The 22499-nt window shown below is 41.5% G+C and overlaps 1 protein-coding gene across 8 annotated transcripts in view; it reads right to left on the reverse strand.

Moving 5' to 3' along the window:
• Window positions 1–22499, reverse strand: part of PTER (phosphotriesterase related) — a 74620-nt gene that overhangs the window by 26499 nt on the left and 25622 nt on the right. For 3 of the 8 annotated variants that reach the window (XM_032243966.1, XM_032243967.1, XM_032243971.1), the window contains exons 2-4: window positions 20906–21009; window positions 1941–2427; window positions 19–284 (exon numbers count right to left, since the gene is read on the reverse strand). In XM_032243966.1, coding sequence (XP_032099857.1) covers window positions 19–284; window positions 1941–2372 — 698 coding nt within the window. In that variant the 5' untranslated portion in view covers window positions 2373–2427; window positions 20906–21009. Of the gene's footprint in view, window positions 1–18; window positions 285–1940; window positions 2453–8932; window positions 8952–20905; window positions 21010–22499 lie in introns of those variants that run through there. The other 5 variants (XM_032243972.1, XM_032243969.1, XM_032243970.1 and 2 more) reach the window with 5 other exon arrangements.

Raw genomic sequence — 22499 nt, forward strand, 5'->3', positions numbered from 1 at the left:
GTAAGATAGGCTGCTTACCTATCCAGATGTGACATGACTGTTTTGGAGATGTCTGCACCTGCTTCTTGCAATATTCGGATAATCTGAAATGGTGCCGTGGGGTGCCGTCCAGGATGGATAATGACAGGGCAACCAAGCTGAGCCTGGGTGTGAGCGGTGGCCTGGAGAACCTTTCTTTCACTCTCAGTCAAAGGCCAGGAGCAACCGATTTCTCCAATAACGCCACACTTGATACTGGTTCCATCCGCTCCGTGGAGAATTTCATTCATAAGGACATCGGTAAGCTAAGGAAGAGTGAGAAGGAATATATAAATATATATATGTAATATATATACATGTAAATATATATATATGCAATAAAGCATTTTAGGTTTTGGGGTACATGTGAAGAACATGCAAGATTGTTGCATAGGTACACACGTGGCAGTGTGATTTGCTGCCGAGAAGGAATATATTTTAAAGATTGTGAAACATATCCAAATAGATCCACTACAGTATGTGAATGAATTTATTTCTTTAGTCCTTCATTCTTTTAAAAATGTATTCAATAGTTATCAATTAATATTGGCCAATGAAAAAGGCATTTTGCTAGCCAAATCACAAATCAACAAGTTACACTAAATCCAAGATTAGACAATAAGTGTTTATTTAATGAGAAATTAATAGCTTTATGAAGCTGGAGTTGGAGAAAGTGGCTTAATGACAGTGCATTCAGAGTGAAGGGGAAAAAATCTATAATTTAACCTGGGGAGCAGCATCTAGAATATAGAAAAACTGCCAATGAATTGAATCTGTGTCTCCTGTATCAAGTAATTCTTTTTCTTTTTTTTTTAAAAGAAGCAGGGGTCTCACCATGTTACTCAGGCTGGACTTGAACTCCTGAGATCAGATAATCCTCCCACCTCAGGCTCCCAAGTAGCTAGGACTACAGGCTTGCGCCACCGCACAAGGCTTCCAGTAGTGCTTTAATTCTCTCCTATTTATTCAGTTTTTTACCGAAGACAGCATGGAAAATTGACGGCACACAGTACCACTATTACACTTTTTGGTTCCTGTGTATAGTTACTGCTCAGAGTGCTTGGAAAAGTGTATAATGCTCATCATCAGCGTAGTCTTTAAATACCATAAATACATTTACAAAAATAAAGTCCTGGTTGGAAAACAGTGCAGACAAAATTTTGAAATACAAAATATTCTAGAGAGTAAGTGATCTTTTGCAAAGACTGAGCTGACACCCCATGCCTGTTAGGCAATGGAAGACACATATGAATATATACATATATTCATTAACAGGTATAAACAGATACATGTGTGTTTAGAAAGAGAACACACACATGCACAAAAATGTTTTGCAGCTTATTCTTTTTGTCCCTAAACAATTTACTCCCTTCTGCCCATTCTTGTTTGAGACCATATTATGAAAACCCACAGGAGAACGAATTTTCTTCCACCTCCTGTGTTTTGTAAAAGGAGAGTGAAACACATTCACAAACGTGCCAAGTCTCTGCCTGCCAAGTTTCACCCTACAGTGAATCTTCATTGCTGGTTATTATAAAATCCAGGGGGACAAAAATTGAGGTTGCATGACTGAAGATGGAAAAGTGAGGTTTACAAACCGACTGTGGCGCCACTACTGAGGACAGATATGATATACACAATCTATTACCACGTTGGGTTTTTCAATGACCAGTGCATTAAGATCTCTTTCCTTGACATTTTATTTATTAATATTATTTTCTTTACCACAAGGCTTACTTACAAAATTGGCACTTTCTTTGTGAAATACAATGTTACTAATTTGGGTACCAACTGACAGATGTCTTTGCTAGCTGGCAAATTTCTATAGTATGCCCAGCTACCTCCAGGCCCAGGGCATTTTTCAAGGTTCTGGCTGTTTTGAATTTATGAACAGATATTGTCAAAGAACTTAGGCTTTTTACCTGCTCCACTGACATGGCTCTGGTCTCTGAGGAGTGAGTTGCATCCACGTAAAACCCAGCTCCGGATATGATATGGATGCCAGTCTCTTCTGCAAGCTTCTTCAATGTCTGTACGTCTCGGCTAATCCCAGTGGTTGTGTTTTCCACCACAGCCCCTCCACCATTAGCTTTAAAATACAACAGTTCTTCCTTTACGGCTTCTGTCTCCTGATTCAATTGAAGGTTTTCTTTATGGGAATAAGAGTTTTTCTGAATCCAATATAAATTTTTCATGACGATAGGTTCTTTGGAAATAGCTTCCTGGCACGGAGGAGGTGGACAGTAACAGCAGTCAAAGGTCATCGTCAAGTGTTCATGGGTCAGGGTGCGGCCCAGTTTGCTTGGCTCGACAAGGCCCAAAACAGTTTGGACTTTTCCACTTAAGGAAGACATTTCTGATGGTATCACCAAGAGAAGTTCTAAAAAGAGGATTCTTTTTTTTTTTTTTCTTTTTTTCTAAAAAAAACCAACAACTACAATCAAAAAATTTTACACATGCATAAACTCTTGTCCTTAAAGGGTGGAAGGCTGTGAACATACACCCATGTAAGAAGGCAATTCAATAAAACTAGAGAGATGATCTCACTTATGATCCCGCTGAAGTCAGAATCTACCCCCACTGCAGATCTAAGTGACATACGTGGTGTTAATTGCCTCCCACCACTTCCATTGGGAGTCCTCTTCCTGAGTGAGTGTTAACCTTATCTACTGGACAAATCCTTTGATATTCAGTTTGCATTTTTCTTTAACTTAATTGTATCTCTTAGTCATAGCTATGTATTCTTGAATAAATCAACAATAATTTAAAATTTCATTTGTCGCTTTTTAGCTAAATTAAATATCCCGAAGCAACGGCTCTTTCTTTTTTTTTCTGTTGCCCAAGTGGAGTGCAGTGGTGCAATCTCGGCTCACTGCAACCTCTGCCTCCTGGGTTCAAGTGATTCTCCTGCCTCAGCCTCATGAGTAGCTGGGACTACAGGCATGTGTCACCACACCTGGCTAATTTTTGTATTTGTAGTAGAGATGGGGTTTTCCCATTGTTGACCAGGCGGGTTTCGAACTCCTGACCTCAGGTGATCCTCCCAAAGTGCTGGGATTACAGGTGTGTGAGCCACTGTGCCTGGCTGCAACTGATCTTTCCACTATTCATTCACTACCCAAGCAAACAAAATTCGGTTGAAGGCCCATTATGTGCCAGAAATTAGAGCCATAAAGAAGCAAAAGACAAGATCTGTGACCCACATGACTGCATAGAGTACGCCCCCCAAAACAACAGGGGAACACACTTAGGTTGAATAAATGAAATAACAAAAACAAATGAACCTCTTCACTTTGAATTGATTGTCCCGAGCACACAGAAACGCACTTCAAAAATACTGAAAAGCAAAGATTCTTAGTCATAATGAAAGTGACTATGATTTACTGAAACTGAAATCAGCTGTCTCTGAAAAGTCCAAAGCCCTCTGTGTCCTCGATTTGCTCTCATTTGTAGCACAAATTAAGTGTTCACCAATGTCTATCAGTGACAGCAAGAACCCCAATTCCTGTGCTTTCCTTTAAAAGTACATTTCCTTTTTAAAAATTTGTTTCAATTAAAAATTAAAAATAAAATGGCTGTGTGCAGTGCTTCCTGCCTATATACTCCCAGCACTTTGGGAGGCTGAGGGGGGAGGATCACATAAGGCCAGGAGTTTGAGACCAGCCTAAGCAACGTAGTGAGACCCCATCTCTACTATTTTTAAAAATTAAAAAAAAAAAATTGGGGGGTTGGGTGCAGTGGCTCATGCCTGTAATCCCAGCACTTTGGAAGGCTGAGGTGGGCAGATCACCTGAGGTCAGCAGTTTAAGACCAGCCTGGCCAACATGGTGAAATCCCGTCTCTACTAAAAATGCAAAAATTAGCCAGGTGTGTTGGTGCATGCTTGTAATCCCAGTTAATCGGGAGGCTGAGGCAGGAGAATCGCTTGAAACTGGGAGGTGGAGGTTGCACTGAGTCGAGATAACGCCACTGCACTCCAGCCTGGGCAAAAGAGTAAGACTCTGTCTCAAAAAAAAAAAAAAAAAAAATTAAAGTACATTTCCTAAATGAAGGCTTTAAAACGAATGAGAGCTGCTAAAAGTAGCGAGGAAAAACTCCAGCATTGCCAAGAACAAAACCAGGACTCAAGTCCCACGCTCTGGGAACTGAGGAAAAGGGGCATCACGTCTGTCCAAGCTCTCAAACTGTTCCATCAAACGATGTTCTGAAGTCACTATTTCCCCCCACATCCCTTTGAAGGCCTTCTTTGACTTCCATTTTTCTGATCTGTAAGTTAAAATAACAAAGCACATTTCATAGACTATCATAAAAATAAATTAGATACCATAGGTAAAAATACCTGTAGACAGACGGGTTTGGCGCACAGCCCATATTCAACGAACAGTAGCTTTGTTATGAGAACCATAGGAACCACTCATGTATTTCCTAGGTTATTTCTTTTCAGAGGAAGTGGGTGATGAGAGGGGAGATGACTTGGCAGAACAAGGGGAAAATTTGTGACGGGTATAGTATACACGTAAGATAAGGTGAAAACAATGTCACAGATCAGAGGGTGACAGAATTATAGACCAATTTATAGCCAGCCATTGCAATTATCTGGAACTCAGGTGTTTGAGATGTACTGGCTCACAAGGCATAAATGATGTATTTAGACTTTTGTACAGAACATAGGACTTGTGGCTAGCATAGCCATTGATTTTGTTTGATAGTGTCCTTCTGCAAGCCAGGCTTCTATCAGCTAGGCAGTTCCAACGGTGGCTATGAGAAGAAAAGGCAGTATCTGCTCAGGGAATCACCATACAGCTGCCAGGTGCTACATGGGGTGATATGTTTCATTGATGATGGCTAGGAATTTACTCTTCAGTATCTTATTCCTTGCTACTAAGAGCAAGGAATATGTAGTTCATGCCTTCTGTTGATGAAATCACAGTACCATTAATAATAGATGCAATCTTCCATATGAGTTAATTTGCTGTTTCTTTCCTTCTGGCTGACGATCGTACAGACGTGTTCCAGAGAGTCATAGAGGGGCAGAAACTGAGCTAAACTGATAAAATGCTATCACTTTTGCTTGAAAAGTACCAAACTGTATATTTAATTGATGTATATTTGAAAGAGCAATGCTGGTACATTTCAAGCTCACAAGCTGTGAGTCTTTCTGAAAAAAAAAAAAAAAAAAAAAAAAAAAAAAAAAACAAATCACTTAAAAAATGTCATCCCTTCTGGGAAATACCTCTAATGCTCTCAGGCAGAACAGGCTGGCACTTTCTATGATCACACACACTGTAACCTCCACTCAAAGGATAAGAAATGATTAAAGAACAAACTTGCCAATGCTGCTCTAAGGTGGAACATGTCTTTGAGTGGGGTGGAGAGTGTATCTAGAATACATGCTTTCTGTGCAGTGAAGGAGCCCTCTTCGGTCTGCATTCAGCCTGGAGGTTGCTCTCTTCTCCACATACAGGCAAGGGGCTATTCACAGAGACGAGAGTTCACAGAACAAGGAGGAAGGTAAGGAACGATGACAGCAGCAATACGCAATGGTGCAAACAGGAGTGGCTACCAAGAAACAAAGCAGGCTTTGGTATTTTCCGGAGTATGCCCGAGAAGCTTCAGCACTGCATACAGGTACCTGCACAGAAGCTAGTGAAAAAGGGAGTAGCTAGAGCTTATTATAAACACATTGGTCAAAAGTTCTGTTGCACTTAAAATGTGAAATGTGAACAATCTGAGAGACGGAGGACAGACTGCAACTGCTATTACAGCCTAGCGGAGGGAAACAACATTTCTAATTCCGATGGATCTAGAATCGCAAAAGAACAGAGACTTAAAAGACAAAAAACACCGCATGTTCTCACTCATAGGCGGGTGTTGAACAATGAGAACACATGGACACAGGGAGGGGAGCACTACACACTGGGGTCTGTTGAGGGGAAATAGGGGAGGGACGGTGCGGGGTGGGGAGCTGGGGAGAGATAGCAAGGGGAGAAATGCCAGATGTAGGTGATGGGGAGGAAGGCAGCAAATCACACTGCCACATGTGTACATATGCAACAATTTTGCATGTTCTTCACATGTACCCCAAAACCTAAAATGCAATAAAATAAATAAATGGGGAAAAAAAAAAGACAAAAAATAAAAGGGACAAAAGAAGAGAATCAGAGGACAGTCCTCCAGCACAGCCGAAAGCCAGAGACGATAAAAAGGATTTGTTTTATTTCAAATATGCATATTTAAACTATGCATATTTTGAAAAAATATACGCATAAATCAACTTCTATACAATATTTAGGAAATTCACCTAATTGAAGATTTGGTGTGCAGGAGGGTAGTTTGGGGGCAATTTTAGTTTAGTTTCACTGAGAGTTTCTCACAGCTATTTCACCCTGGCCATTATAATTAAGATGATTCCGTCTACCCAGATTAAATATATTTTTCAGTGGTATTTTGAATTTTAGAGGGCAGGACTTTCCAGAACTCTACTTCACCTGTGAATGAGAATAGCTTCTCTTAACTGCAATACACTGTCCTTATGTCATAAACATAGGCTCTTTTCCTACCCCTGACTCTGCTATACCCAGCCCTCGACCTGGTACTCATCTAATAAGTTTAAATGCAATGGTCAAATTAGGTCAGGCATGGTGACTCACACCTGTAACGCCTGTAATCCCAGCATTGTGGTAGGTTGAGGCAGGCGGATCACTTGAGGCCAGAAGTTCAAGACCAGCCTGGCCAGCATGGTGAAACCCCATCTCCATAAAAAAATACAAAAATTAGCTGGACGTCACGGCACATGCCTGTCATGTGCCTATCATCACAGCTACCTGGGGAGGTTGAGGCAGGAGAATTGCCTGAACTTGGGAGGTGGAGGTTGCAGAGAGCCAAGATTGCACTACTGCACTCTAGCCTGGACAACAGAGCGAGATTCCATCTCAAAAAAAAAAGAAAAAAAAATGCAATGGTCAAATTAGAAAACTGATTTTTGGTGGATGAGTTTTCAATTGACTCTCAACTCCTCCCTCAAGCATGAAAGGTCTAATTCTTAGCATACATCGCTTATTTCATTTTATCTTAGTATTAGGTTTGTGCAAATGTAATCACGGTCTTTGCCATTGAAAGTAATGGTCAAAACTGTAATTACTTTTGCACCAACTTAATAGTTTTGTGGCTCTGAACAAACCCTAACTGACAAAAAACGGGAAGGCACCCCAGGGTTTGATGCAGACGATATGAAGTGAAGAGCCTGGCAGCCGTGTGACAAATGGACGAAGGGAAGGGCCCGTTGTACCTGCAGGGGGCCCATAGGATGTCGCTATTATCCAGAAAAAATCAGGTAGTGTCTTGTCTGAGACGACACCAGTGGAGATGGCAAGGAAGCAGAAGCAGGAAGAGGCAGAGCAGATGGAACTTTCTAACTGGACTTGCTGGCACTATAAAAGTCTCCTCCAAATAAATGGACTTCTAAGAAAAAAGTGCTGTCTGGCCCAAATATATCAGCACGTCTATTTTTTGATGTGTTACATCACAGATTGTGGCCGCACTCTAGAAACACTGCATTTAACACCGACATTTGATTTGAGACAAAAATATTTTTTAAATGCATCATTTTTTTTAAAGTTTGTTTGAATACTTCCATGGTGCAGACAGGTTCAGACCTGCGATGTGTTTTCTTTAAAGCAGGCTGGGCTGGACACCGATCAACGGCGACACCAGGAGCCCCTCCTTGGACATGGGCACCACCACCACACTTCAACTTTCTCAGGTATTTACGGCGTAATGGCCCTACTGCATGTGGATTTATAACTTTTAATATTGAACACTGTCAAAAGAATCAATAGCCATGCCTGAAGAGAAAGAAATCCCACCACTTCAGGATACAGAGCAATAAGGGGACCCAGCAAGTTCTTTCAACTGTGACATAAATAAAGCAAAACTGCTCAGAGATACAAATGAGCAGCATGTATTCGGAGGAAAATGTTGGGTTTCATTCCCAGGACTTTTTTTTTTCTTTTTTCAAATTGACAAAGAATGTAAGAAGAAAACCTGGGGATGTGTGCAAATTCTAAACGATTACGAGGACTATGGCAGTGATGTACCCAGGAAGCGATCGTGCTGGAAAAAGGCCTTTGCAGACAGGTCAGCCTGGGATAGGTCCCCTCCTCTGTGTCTGCTCAGGCTTTCACCATCCTGCACACCTTGATGTGAGCAGTTCATCTTAAACTGGTAAGTTAATCCACTGAAGCCATTCAAAAAGCCAGAAAACACGTGAGGTTGCTTGAATGAAAAAAATCAGCTTGTGGCTTCATTAACTCTTCAATTTAACATGGGCCATCTGGTCAATCCCAAGTCAGCAGGATTGAGCAGACGGCCTTTGCATACACTGTGGTCTACAAACTTGTAACTAGTACCACCGACTCCCCAAATTTCTCTGTTTAGTGGCCAACTAAACAGTATATATATACACTTCAAAAGGGGCCAGGCGCTGTGGCTCACACCTATCATCCCAGCACTTTGGGAGGCCAAGGGGGCAGATCACCTGAGGTCAGGAGTTCGAGACCAGCCTGGCCAATGTGGTGAAACTCCATCTCTACCAAAAATACAAAAATTAGATAGGTGTGGTGGTGGGCACCCATAATCCCAGCTACTTGGGAGGCTGAGGCAGAATTGCTGGAACCCAGGAGGCAGAGGTTGCAGTGAGCCAAGATCACGCCATTCCATTCTGGCCTAGGCAACAAGACCAAAACTCTGTCTCCCCCCTTCCCCCCCAAAAAAAAGAAAGGAAAGGAGAAGGGATAGGTAGGGGAAGATAACCATATTTCAGCACAGATCAAAATGCAATATTACTCACTACAGTAACATACCAGAGTTGGGACAAGTGCAATATTATTGTCAAGACACTGTCTGAATAACTGACCTTTAAATTTTACTTAATTTGAAAAACTGAGATCTCATCTCTGCCCTTTTCATTCTCAGAATTTTTTTTTTTTTTTTTAGACGGAGTTTCACTCTTGTTACCCAGGCTGGAGTGCAATGGTGCAATCTCGGCTCACCGCAACCTCCGCCTCCTGGGTTCAGGCAATTCTCCTGCCTCAACCTCCTCAGTAGCTGGGATTACAGGCACGCGCCACCATGCCCAGCTAATGTTTTGTATTTTTAGTAGAGACAGGGTTTCACCATGTTGACCAGGATGGTCTCGATCTCTTGACCTCGTGATCCACCCGGCTCAGCCTCCCAAAGTGCTGGGATTACAGGCTTGAGCCACCGCGCCTGGCCTCTCAGAAGGTTTTACGCTCAATGCCTTGAGAATGTTTGATGTAAAATTTTTGATTTTGCTAGCCACACTTATTCCACTTATTCCTGCAAGTGAAACATATGCCGAGTTTCTGGAATACAACAGTTATCACTTCCTTTTCTCATAAAGAACTCTCCACATTGAAGTCTGTCCTCAGCTTTTTCTAGAGGGGCTTTTCTGTCCCATGGATCCCTAGCCATAGGTTGTCTCCCAGAAATAGCAATACTTTGAGCCAGATGCACAACCGGTCCTTAGCTGCATTTGACCAGAAAAGAGCTTAAAAGCTGTATTACTTTTAAGTCCTGGAGAACCACAGACAAATGTTTTAAACATGGAAAATGTCTACATTCCTCTCACAGTTTCATCCAGAAGGCTATTCTTGAGGTGGCATGGTCTAGTTGGTAAAACGATGGGTTCAGAGTCCAGAATGCATGGCTCTTCACTAGATAGTTGTGTGGGTTTGGGCAACTAAGTTATCCAGTCCACACCTGCTTTTCCCATCTGTGAAATGAAGGGGTTGGACCAAATAACTTCCAGATGGCATCCATGCATCTGTGACTCCTTTAACTTGAAATGGATATTACTGACTACCTATAGATCATTAACTAACAATGAAAGCTACACTTTAAGAATGGATTTTTCAATGTATATTTTAGGCTGGGTGTGGTAGTTCATGCCTGTAATCCCAGCACTGTGGGAGGCCGAGGTGGGTAGATCATTTGAGGTCAGGAGTTTGAGACTACCCTGGCCAACATGGTGAAGCCCTGACTCTAATTAAAAATAAATAAATAAAATGCATATTTTATATGCATGTGCAGACAAACATCTCTCTTTATATATATATATAAAGAGAGAGAGAGAGAGAAAGACAGAACAAATTTCCATTTCATGTCCTTCAAAGTTTAAAAGAGAATTCTAGACCTGGCATGGTGGCACATGCCTGTAATCCCAGCACTCTGGGAGGCCAAGGCAGCAGACTGCTTGCGCTCAGGAGTTTGATACCAGCCTGCACAACATGGCAAGCCCATCTCTACTAAAAATACAAAAATTAGCCCGGCATGGTGGTGTGTGCCTATAGTACCAGCTACTTGAGAGGCTGAGGTGGGAGGATTGCTTGAACCTGGACGGTAGAGGCTGCAGTGAGCCAAAATCGCACCACTGGAGTGTAGACTCCAATCTGGGTGACAGAGTGGGACCCTGTCTCAAAAAAAAAAAAAAGAGAGAGAGAGAGAATTCTAGGACAGATGGGTGGTTTGAAAGAACCCCAAAGCCAGGCACAGCAGCTCATTCCTGTAATCCCAGGATTTTGAGAGGCTGAGGTGGGACAATTGCTTGAGTCTAGGAGTTTGAGACCAGCCTGGGCAACATAGCAACACCTTGCCTCTACAAAAATTAGCTGGGTGTGGTGGGGCACTCCTGTGGTCCCAGCTACTCTGGAGGCTGAAGTGGGAGGATCATTTGAGCCTGTGAGATTGAGGCTGAGGCTGCAGTGAGCCTTCATTGCACCACTGCACTCCAAAGTAAGACCTTGTCTTAAAAAAAAAAAAAGGAAGAACCCAAAACTTAGAGTCTTGCTCCAGTGTTTTCTGGCGGCGTGACTGTGGAACATTTAAAAGCTTCTCGTGACTTAGTTTCCTTACTTGAAAAATGGAATATTTGTCTGATTGACCACATAAGATTTGACATAAAAAGCAAGTAAAACAATACCTAAAAGCACTACTTAAATAATAAAGTACCGGGCTGGACACGATGACTCACGCCTGTAATCCCAGCACTTTGGGAGGCTGAGGCGGGCAGATCACGAAGTCAGGAGTTTGAGACCAGCCTGACCAACATGGTGAAGCTCCATCTCTACTAAAAATACAAAAATTAGCCAGGTGTGGTGGTGCCGCCTGTAATCCCAGCTCTGTGAGAGGCTGAGACAGGAAAATTGTTTGAACCCGGAAGGCAGAGGTTGCAGTGAGCCAAGGCCATGCCATTGCACTCCAGCCTGGGTGACAGAGCAAGACTCTGTCTCCATAATAACAATAACAACAATAATAATAAAGTACCATACAAATGTCCAGAATTATGATTACTATACATTACACTTTGAATTATTTTCCAAATATTTGCTGAGTATCCTTGGACAAATCAACCTGAGCTTGTTCTTTCAGAAAATAAGCAAGAAAGGGCTGAAGCGTATGAAACACACTGAAGCTGTAATCTGCTTATCCCGTAAATGAATTTCTTCACTTGAGGCCCGTGATTATTAAAAGTAGATTGACAGCTGCAACTGACATCACAACTCATTAGGGTTTTGGAAATGATGTACCAAAGTGACTACAGCTGCAGTAGGTCCTCATTATCCAAGGATAACCAGTACTGGAAATGACTTTTTCAATGAATGTGCTTTCTACAGTGGTTAGTCTCCATGACGACCCTCAGTACTTTCCCATATTCAAATCCTTCTGTAGACCCTTCCACCCTTTACCTGAGCTGACCTGTGATATGGGTCCCAAGCTGTGATGCCATGCCTGTTTGGGACCCGTATCATTGGAAGTAGCTTTTGCTTTTATGCTTTGGGAAATCTTGAATTGCAATCTAAGAAGTCTGGCTTCCTTCCTACATGGAGAAGAGGCCCTGAGATGACATGGAGAGAGAGAGAGAGGCCCCAGCCATTCCAGGGTCCCCATTCATCTAAGCCTTGTGGCTGTCCCTGTGAAGATAGCAGAGAAGTGAGTTATCTGGGACATTCTAGTCCAGCCAAGATCCCAAATGACTTCAGGCCAAGCTGAATGCAACTGGCAGAGTCTGATCAACCCACAGAATGATGAGAGACAATCAAATGCTGGTTGTTTGTAACCTCTGGCTGAGGGATGGTGCTATAGACTAAATGTGTGTGTCCCTCCAAAATTCATATGGTGAAATCCTAATCCCCAGTAACAGTATTAGTAGGTAGGGCCACTGAGAGATGATCAGCTCATGAGGGTAGAGGCTGCATAAATGGAATTAGTCCCTCTATAAAAGAGACCCCAAAGAGCTCTCTTCTTCCTTCTGCCATGTGAAGACACAGCAAGGTGACCATCTGCAAACCAGGACACAGGCCCTCATCAGACACCAAATCTGCCAGCGCTTCGATCTTAGGCTTCTCGGCTTCCAGAGGGATGAGAAATGAATTTCTGTTCACCCAGTCTATGACATTCTGTTAGAGCAGCTCGCGCAGGTAGGTGGTTTGTTACACAGCAATAGACAATCAAAACATAGAGACCAACACCAAATAATATGTCATTTTTAAAGGGCTTGATTTTTTACATCAAAAAGAAAAATCAAAAAAGTCATCATTATAAATACGTCCTAATGGTTAAAACAAAGAATTAGTTGAATGTTAGATATGGGGGGAGGGAAGATCACTTCTCAGATAAAACTATGTAAGACGGTACTGTTTACTTGACTTTTGTACCCCAGTGATGAAAAAGGTTTTGCAAAAATATTTATGAAGGCTTCATGATTTCTTACCAAGTTCCTCTATTAACTAGTAGTTATGCAACTTACTCTCTTCGGAAGCACTTGACTTGATAACACTCCTACCAATTTCTCCTCTTAGGTTGTTAAGGCTCTGACTCTGCCATATCTTCATTTGGCTTTGGAAGTATTTTGGCATTTCTCCAATATTGCTTTCAGCAGCTTCATGAGAAACTGCATCTTTCAGGTTTTCAGTTTTAGTTTGCAATCTCTTTGCATCATATTACTTGATATTTATGAGCATTTACAGCATTCAGCCAGAGATGAAGAAAAAGATACGATGGTGCAAGGCAGGAACAGAAACTGATATTAAGGACATAGGAATGCTTTACGGGAAACGTCATTTTTAATGGTACGTTCATTTGTGCATAGATTTAATTTATCTAAGCAACTTACTAACGAGAGTGTGGTGGAGAGGAGGACTCATATTGAATACAGCATGAGATTCCACAGTATATCCCATCACAGCATGGTCTTCTTTTGACTTCATCAGGGGCTTCGTCAGGTTAGAGGTGGGCTGCGTAGAAGGTCTCCTTTATCCCCAATAGCTATACAGTATCTAGTGTTTAGTCTGTATCAGTAAGACTCAATTGAACTGAATACAGAGAAGAAAAGTATAATAACTAGTTTAAACCTTAATTAAATAATGAAAGAGCCAAATGGTTTATCCCAAAGTGATTAAAGTACGATGTGCTCGGCTGGGCGCAGTGGCTCACACCTGTAATCCCGGCATTTTGGGAGGCCAAGGCAGGTGGATCATGAGGTCAGGAGTTCAAGACCAGCCTGGCCAATATGGTGAAACCCCATGTCTAAGAAAAATACAAAAATTTGCTGGGTGGCATGTGCCTGTCATCCCAGCTACATGGGAGGCTGAGGCAGGAGAATCACTTGAACCCAGGACGTGGAGGTTGCAGTGAGCCAAGATCGCGCCTCTGCACTCTAGCCTGGTGACAGGGCGAGTCTCCTTCTCAAAAAAAAAAAAAAAAAAAAAAAAAAAGTACAATGTGCTCTAACTCTAAAATTCTAATAAAGTTTTTGATGTTGTTGTTGAAGTTTGCAAGGAAATTGGGTATGTAATATGTAGAGCTATACCCCAAGGCTCACTCAATTAAAATACTCTACAAATAATTACTTTTTCTTGTATGTCCAAAGATGAAGTCTGGTTTAAATTTTGACTTCTTAGAAATGAAGAGAACAGAAGCTACATACATAAAATTCTCACACCTACAAACTAAACCTGAAGCACAGTGTATTTTATTTTTATAAATTTCAAAGGGTACAACATAATAGAAAACTGTTCATATTCCAAAAAGCTGTTCAAAAGTCCAAAATACCCAAGAACTAAAGTATTTATTAGGAATTACTATCCTCAGGTAAGCCCCAAAATATGGTGGGGGAGAAGGACTGTATTAGTCTGGTCTCACACTGCTAATAAGGATATAACTGAGACTGGTTAATTTATAAAGGAAAGAGATTTAATGGGCTCACAGTTCCATATGTCTGGGGAGGCCTCACAATCATGGCTGAAGGCGAATGAGGAACAATGTCATGACTTACAATGCAGCAGGCGAGAGAGTTTGTGTAGGGAAACTCGCATTTATAAAGCCAGCAGATCTCGTGAGATTTATTCACTACCACGAGAACAGTATGGGGGAAACCTCCACGTGATTCAATTATCTCCACCTGGCCCCAACCTTGACACATGAGGATTATTACAATTCGAGGTGAGATTTGGGTGGGGACACACTCAATCCATATCAGGGATATATGATTTCAGTTTTATCATGGGATAAATGCTAAATAATAAAAATAATATCTATATAATATTTAAGGAACTTATACCAGAAATGCAAGAAACACCAAATAACCAATTAAAATTTTTTATTTATAGATATCCAGCTTCACATTCAAGAAAAAAATCTTTCCATTTAAAATGGTAACTTAGTCCTTAAAAGTTAGCAGTAGTCATATTGTGGGAATCCAATAGAAAGCATTACTTTGGAGGCAGTTACAGAGTGTATGTATCTACCTGTAAGTAGGACTTAACAGCCAGAGATACTAAAATGTTACGTTTATCTTTGAGCAGGAGAAGTAAAGATAGACCATTTTTTTTCCTTTATTACAATTTCATGTATTTTCCAGTTTTTAATGTTTATAAAATGTATAATTAGTAAAAGCAAGTAAAATGGGAAAAGATCAATGTTACTAGTATAAATCCATGAGATACCTATACTATTACTGCTCTTGATTCTTTTTTTTTTAACTTAGAAATATATGACTCACACTTTCTAATTTCTGATACTCCTGCTCAAAGATAAACATAACATTTTAATATCTCTGGCTGTTAAGTCCTACTTATATGTAGATACTCACAGGTTAAATAGTAAAATATAGATTTTTGAATCCTCCAACAAAAACACACAGGCAGGCAAAGATTTATGCACTGGAGCTATTTCAAATTCTTTATTATCACAAAGTTGCTAATTGCCTGTCTTGCCTGAGATTTGATATTGTTCCTGTGCAATATTTCAGAGCAAATTACACGCCTTTCTAGTGCTATGGTTCATTTTAATTCAATTCAAGCTGTTTGAGGCAGTCCATAGCTGACTGATTTTGACTTCAGTATAAGTCTTGAAGCCCAGTGACAATTCTGGAAAAAGCTCCATGGCCTGAATAATTCTTATCATAGTTAAGCCAGACCAGGAACAGGATCTCATCTGAACACACTCATGGGTGGGGTTAGGAGCAGATAGGGAGGCAGGGGTATCATAAAGGGAACATTTTTATAGAAAAGTATCAGAAATTAGGAAGTGCGAGTCATCATTTACTTTTAAGTTAAGAAAAAGAATCAAGAACAATAAATTTTAAGTAAGGATAAACTAGAAAAAGAGAATCATAAAAAGAAACCTTTTTAAAGGAAGGAACCATAAGAATAAATTTATTTATTTATTTATTTATTTTGAGATAGAGTCTCACTCTGTTGGCCAGGCTGGAGTGCGGTGGCGCAATCTCGGCTCACTGCAACCTCCACCTTCTGGATTCAAGTAATTCTCCTGCCTCAGCCTCCCAAGTAGCTGGGATTATAGGCACCTGCCACCACACTCAGCAAATGTTTGTATTTCTAGTAGACACAGGGTTTCACTCTGTGGCCAGGCTGATCTTGAACTCCTGACCTCAAGCGATCAGCCTGCCTCAACCTCCCAAACCGCTGGTATTACAGGTGTGAGCCCCTGCTTCTGGCCCAAGAAACCTTTTTAATGGAGGGCAAACACCCTCAAGAAGATGAAATAAAAAGTTATTCTGGATTTGATAAATACATATTAAGCATTTAATAAGTATAAGGTGCTATGTTAGGAAGGTAAAGTCTATGGGAGATACAAAGATAAATAAGAGAGTCCCGTGGCCTCACTGGGACGCTGGAAACTGACAATAATGCCTTTTGTTCATTGACTAAGCTCCTACTATGTGTTGCTTAAAGCACTTTACATCTCTTATCTCAAATTCTCAAGAATGCATTGCTGACTTGATATTCCATGAGGAAACTGAGGCCAAGAAAAGTTAAGAAATTGCCACTGGGCTGCAATTCCAACCTGAATCTGCATAGAGAATGCCGAATATTGACTATGAACAGCACTTCATACACAGTTCTGTTAAGATTAATTAGACCAGTTTACCTGACAATGACAATAATAGATAGCAACCTTATTGGATAATTACCATGTGCCAAGCCCAGCACTTGGTAATTTACATGACATGTCTACATTTTCCGCATTCTCTCTGATGCAACATCTACAAATGCTCCCATTTGAAAAAAAAAAAAAAATCCGGGTGCAGTGGCTCATGCTGCAATCCCAGCACCATTTTGGGAGGCTGAGGCAGGAGGATTGCTTGACCCCAGGAGTTCACCATTAGCTTGGGCAATAAAGTGAGACTTCATCTCTCGGAAAGAAATCCAAAAATTAGCCAGGTGTGATGGCACACGACTGTCGTCCCAGCTACACGGGAGGCTGAAGCAGGAAGATCACTTGTGCCTGGGCTCAAGGCTGTAGTGAGCCATGTTCACCCTCTCAGAAACAAACAAACAAGAACACAAAACAAACTGAGATTTCATCCAAGACTCCTGCCTCACCCACATCCACTCAGTTTCTAAACCCTGTAAATTCCACCACTTTAATAGGTCTTTGATTCATCTTTTCCTCTTCATTCTCACAGTCACGACCTTAGTGGGAACCACCGTCATCTCACAGATGGATTCCAGTAAAAGCTTCTCAGCAGTCTCTCTGGCTTTCCAATTCACCTTAGGAAGCCTATATAGTGCTCTTTCTAAAACGTGGACAAGAACATGTCTCTCCCTGAGTCTTCTTCTAACCTTAAAAAACAAATCTGAACGTAGAGCCTGGATGGTACCCTGGGAACCCACTCTACTCTGGCCACTTTAGAAAGCCTGCCCTTTCCTGGACTTTACATCTTCTCCCTTGTCCCAAGGTCTCTGAGCCAGTTTCTGTTTTTTTGCTCTCAGCTTGCAAATCCAACTCACTCCCACTCTGCCTCCCTAACACTTTCCCTGTCCTGGCCAACTTCTATTTGGCCTTCAGCACCCTTCCTAACTAGAAGATTGTCCTGTGGTTCCTCCTTGTTGCTCAAGCAATACAGGTAAGATGCCAATTCTAGGTATACTCATAGCATCCCAAGTTTCACCTTAATAATGCTCTTCTTCTGATTTTTATTTTTTATGAGACAGGGTCTCACTCTCACACAGGCTGGAGTACCGTGGTATGATCATAGCTCACGGCAGCCTCAAACTCCTGGGCTCAAGCGATCCTCCCACCTCAGCCTCCTGAGTAGCTGGACTGCAAGTGAACGTGGCCACCTCCAACTATTTTTAAATTTTTTTAATAGAGAAAGGGGTCTCCCTATGTTGCCAAGGCTGGTTTCAAACTCCTGGCTTCAAGTGATCCTCCCACCTCGGCCCCCAAAGTACTGGGATAATGGGCATCAGCCACCACAACCAGCTGCTTTCTTCTGTTTTATGCCTTTGCATCACACTTTGAGCTTGTTGGGGTGAGTCACATCTTCTTTGCCACTCAGTCCCCAGCTCCCTGCAGTGCCTGCTACATAGTATGTATTTAATGAACATCTAGATGCTTGCTCTAGTCCACCTTTATCCACAAAGGATTTGAGGAGACTTCAACAAAGGAAATATATAATAAAGAAAACAAAAATTAATGCAGAAGCAAAGAAATTATAAATAGAAGTGGAATTAGCACCAGAAAAGAACAACATAAATGTGGAGTCAATAGAGATTAAAAGTTGCTTTAAAAAAAAAGAAAAGAAAAAGGCTAAACATTTTCCTAGAATCTTTTTTTGTTTTGAGATGAAGTTTCTCTCTGCCACCCAGGCTGGAGTGCATTGGCTTGATCTCAGCTCACTGCAACCTCTACCTCTCAGGTTCAAGTGATTCTCTGCCTCAGCCTCCCAGGTAGCTGGATTACAGGCATCTGCCACCACACCTGGCTAATTTGTATATTTTTAGTAGAGACAGGGTGTCGCCATGCTGGTCAGGCTGATCTCAAACTCCTGACCTAAAGTGGTCTGCCCGCCTCAGCCTCCCAAAGTGCCGGGATTACAGGTGTGAGCCACCAGTCCTGGCCATTTTCCTGGAATCTTTATTTTAACATATTTCTGAAAATGGATAATTCTGAGATCACAGCACAGCCCTTTTATGGAATATCACATTATTTTCCCAAATTAGAAGAGCTTAAAATTATTAAAAAGCATGGAAAATGTTTTTCCAAAGTTTTTGGGCTCTGAATTTTGAAGTTGTGTTTGTTTTTTCAACTTGCCTGTATCTTCACACTCCAAGTTCTCAGAAGGCAGAAACTATCCTATTTTATTTTACTTTATTATTATCATTTTTTGAGATGGAGTTTTGCTCATGTCGCCCAGGCTGGAGCACAACTGGTCACTGCAACCTCCGCCTTCCGGGTTCAAGCAATTCTCCTGCCTCAGCTTCCCGAGTAGCCGGGATTACAGGTGCCTGTCATCACACCTGGCTAATTTTTGTACTTTTAGTAGAGACAAGGTTTCACCATGTTGGCCAGGCTGGTCTTGAACTCCTGACCTCCAGTAATCCACCCTCCTTGACCTGCCAAAGTGCTGGAATTACAGGTGTGAGTCACTACGCCTGGCCACAAATGTACTACTTTAGATTATTCTTCTGTACCCAACTACATAAAAATATGTAGCCTTTTTTTAAAAAAAAAAAAAAAAAAAAACTTTCCCTTCCTATCTGCAGAAGTGCCCACTTATCCACAGGGAATCTACTCCAGGGCCCCCACTGGATGCCTGAAACCACAAACAGTAACTAACCCTGTAGTGATTATGTTTTATCCCCATATATACAAACTTATGAAAAAGTTTAATTTATAAATTAGGCACGGTAAAAGATTAACAATGATAACTAATAATAAAATAGAAGAATTATAACAGTATGCTGTAATAAAACTTATGTGAATGTGGTTTCTCCCTCTCTCTCTCTGTCTTAAAATACCTTCATATTTTCAGACTGTGGCTGACTACAGGTAACTGAAACCACAGAAAGCAAAACCATGGACAAGGGGAGAGTAGTGTAAGAGCCAGAAACTTGAGCATACAAAAAACAACCGCAAGTGACTTCATCACCACAGACATTTTCTATCTGCATTGGTGGAAGTCAACTGAAAATCAGAAAACTAAAAATACTTAGTAAAATTACTGCAGGTAATTCATGGCTATAGCTCTTCCTTTATAAGAAGTAAAACGATAGTGGCTCTTCGGCAAATGTTGTAAATTTATAGGCCATCCACAGGAATTTCTTTCTAAGGCTGTTTAATTTTGAAATAAACTTTGAATCACAGAAAGGCTGTGTGATTCAGTTGCACAAATAACTATACACTATATCTAAAAGGTATTTCCCACACAAATTTCCTGAGGTCCTTTGAAGATCACACACTAGACTCTCTGAGAAAAGTCTTGATTTTGGCTACTAGGTTTTGCTAATCCAGAGTTTAAAAGAATCAGGCCAGGTGGAGCGGCTCACGCCTGTAATCCCAGCACTTTGGGTGGCTGAGACAGGTGGATCACTTGAGGTCAGGAATTCAAGACCAGCCTGGCCAACATGGCAAGACGCCACCTCTACTAAAAATACAAAACTTAGCTGGGTGTGGTGGCATGCACCTGTAATCCCAGCTACTTGGGAGGCTGAGTCACGAGAATCACTTGAACTGGATTGGCAGAGGTTGCAGTGAACTGAGATGGTGCCACTGCACTGCAACCTGGGTGATAGAGCAAGATTCTGTCTTAAACAAACAAACAAAGAATCAGTGCAGGTACCCGTTTTAGATGGTCTAACCTCGCCCGTTTGGTGTGAACAATGGTAGTTATAATAGAAAAAGTCCGGAGAGCCACTTGCAGGGGGCTCAGGGACTTTTCCATTCTGACTCTAGCCCTTGCCTTGCTCTGGTCTGCTGCCTGCCTGGACACCTGTCTGGGAAACTCAACACCAAAACTGATGAAAAGGAGAGCTGTACTTGCAACTAGATTTTGTTTGGATCACTAACTCCGTTCCCATACTTGGATCAGTAAGTGCAACTCCCAGCCATAACAGTGATATGGTTTGGCTCTGTGTCCCGACCCAAATCTCATCTCAAATTGTAATCCTCATCATCCTTACATGTTGAGGGGAGGACCATGTGGGAGGTGATTGGATCATAGGGACAGTTTTCCCCATGCTGTTCCCATGATAGTGAGTGAGTTCTCACAAGATCTTATGGTTTTATGAAGCAGTTTTACCTGTTCTCACTCGCCCTCTCTCTCTCCTGCCGCCATGTAAGACATACCTGATTCCCCTTCCACCATAATTGTACGTTTCCTGAGGCCTCCCCAGCTGGGCAGAACTATGAGTCAATTAAACCTCTTTTCATTATAAATTACCCAGACTTGGGTAGTATCTTTATAGCAGTGTGAGAATGAACTAATACAAACAGTGATTGCACAGAGGCAGATAAATGTCTGCTCAACCAATGAGCAAATATTTAGTTCTGTTCTACTCACCCTTCACCACACTGATGGAAAGTAATTTCAGCCACAGGCAAACCTATGTTTTCATTGGTATTAGGTCCTCTTTATAGGCTTCTGACCAACGATCTTTACAGTTCCTGAAATATTAAGAAAAGCTGCTATGATTGACAGATCGGAGGGGGCAACTTGGATCTTAAGTTCTCAGGGCATAAGAAGGCACTACAAGGAAGTCGGCTTTCCAGGCATGTGCTAATTTCGCCTGCATACATTTCAATTTATTGTAGCAAATGTTTGCTGAGGATCTACTAACTCCAACAGAAGATATGCAGGGAAACAAAGATGAAAAAGGAACAATCCTTCCCCTAAGACAGGAGCCCCCAACACAGTGCCTGGCACATACATGGTAAGCGTTCAATGAGATACTGATTGTTTTTATATATTAATACGATAGTTACGGTATAAAGCAGAGTATAGTAAATGTTAGGAGACAGGTACTGATATGGTTTGGCTGTGTCCCCACCCAAATCTTATCTTGAATTGTAGCTCCCGCAATTCCTCTGTGTCATGGAAGGGACTCAGTGGGAGGTAACTGAATCATGGGGGTGGGCCTTTCCCATGCTGTTCTTGTGATAATATATAAGTCTCACAAGATTTGATGGTTTTATAAAGAGGGGTTGCCCTGCATAAGCTCTCTCTTCCCTGCTGCCATGTAAGATGTGACTTGCTCCTTCCCTTCCACCGTGATTATGAGGCTTTCCCAGCCATGTGGAACTGTGAGTCAATTAAACCTCTTTTCTTTATAAGTTACCCAGTCTCAGGTATGTCTTTATCAGCAGCATGAAAATGGACTGATACAGGTACAAAGCAAGTGCCCTGTGAGATCAGTATGGACAACATTCACTGATACTGGAGGAATGAGAAGGCTTCCTGGAAGAGGTCGCATGTCACATAGACTTTCTGATGATAAGAGCCATGAGGAGCATGTTTCAGGACTTTAAAGCATCCTGTAAAGGCTCATTGTAGGTTGCACATTAGTTTACAGTGAAAAATACTGACACGCGGGCTTGGCCCAGAGGATGAGAACTATATTAGGGAGATCATTAAGTAGGCAGTTGGAGCATAGGTTGAAAGCTGGAGAAACCGGAGACCAGGAGACAAGTCAGGAAACGAAAGCAATTTTCCTTGTTCCTCAGGGATCTTAAAAGCAGGACTGTGTTTCAGGGCAAACACAAGCCTGGATAAATAGTCTCCCCCTATTCCCCACACCTCACCGCTCCAACTTACAAAAGTTTTGTAATAATCATAGTTCAAAAACAAAATAGTAAACCCTTGAAAGTTGAGTAAAACCAGCAGGACCTAAATATTTAACTGATCTCTCAAACATGTTATTTATTGACAGGAAAAAGGTTAAATCAGAATGGTTAGAACAATTAGAAAGTTCATAGGAACCGAATTCTGAACTCTCAAGCCCACGATGACCACTATTAATAAAGCATTGTATGGATATGTCTTCATAAAACTCTGACTATATTAAAGCCTCAGCTTTCTATATTGCTGGTTTCATTACCTTCAAGAGATTATGGAAGATCAGAAGTGTTATCTACCATAATAATGCTGTGTGTTTCTC

The sequence above is a fragment of the Sapajus apella genome, unplaced genomic scaffold, assembly GCF_009761245.1.
Source record: "Sapajus apella isolate SASKATOON/1434 unplaced genomic scaffold, GSC_monkey_1.0 scaffold53, whole genome shotgun sequence".
NCBI classification, from domain to species: Eukaryota; Metazoa; Chordata; class Mammalia; order Primates; family Cebidae; genus Sapajus; species Sapajus apella.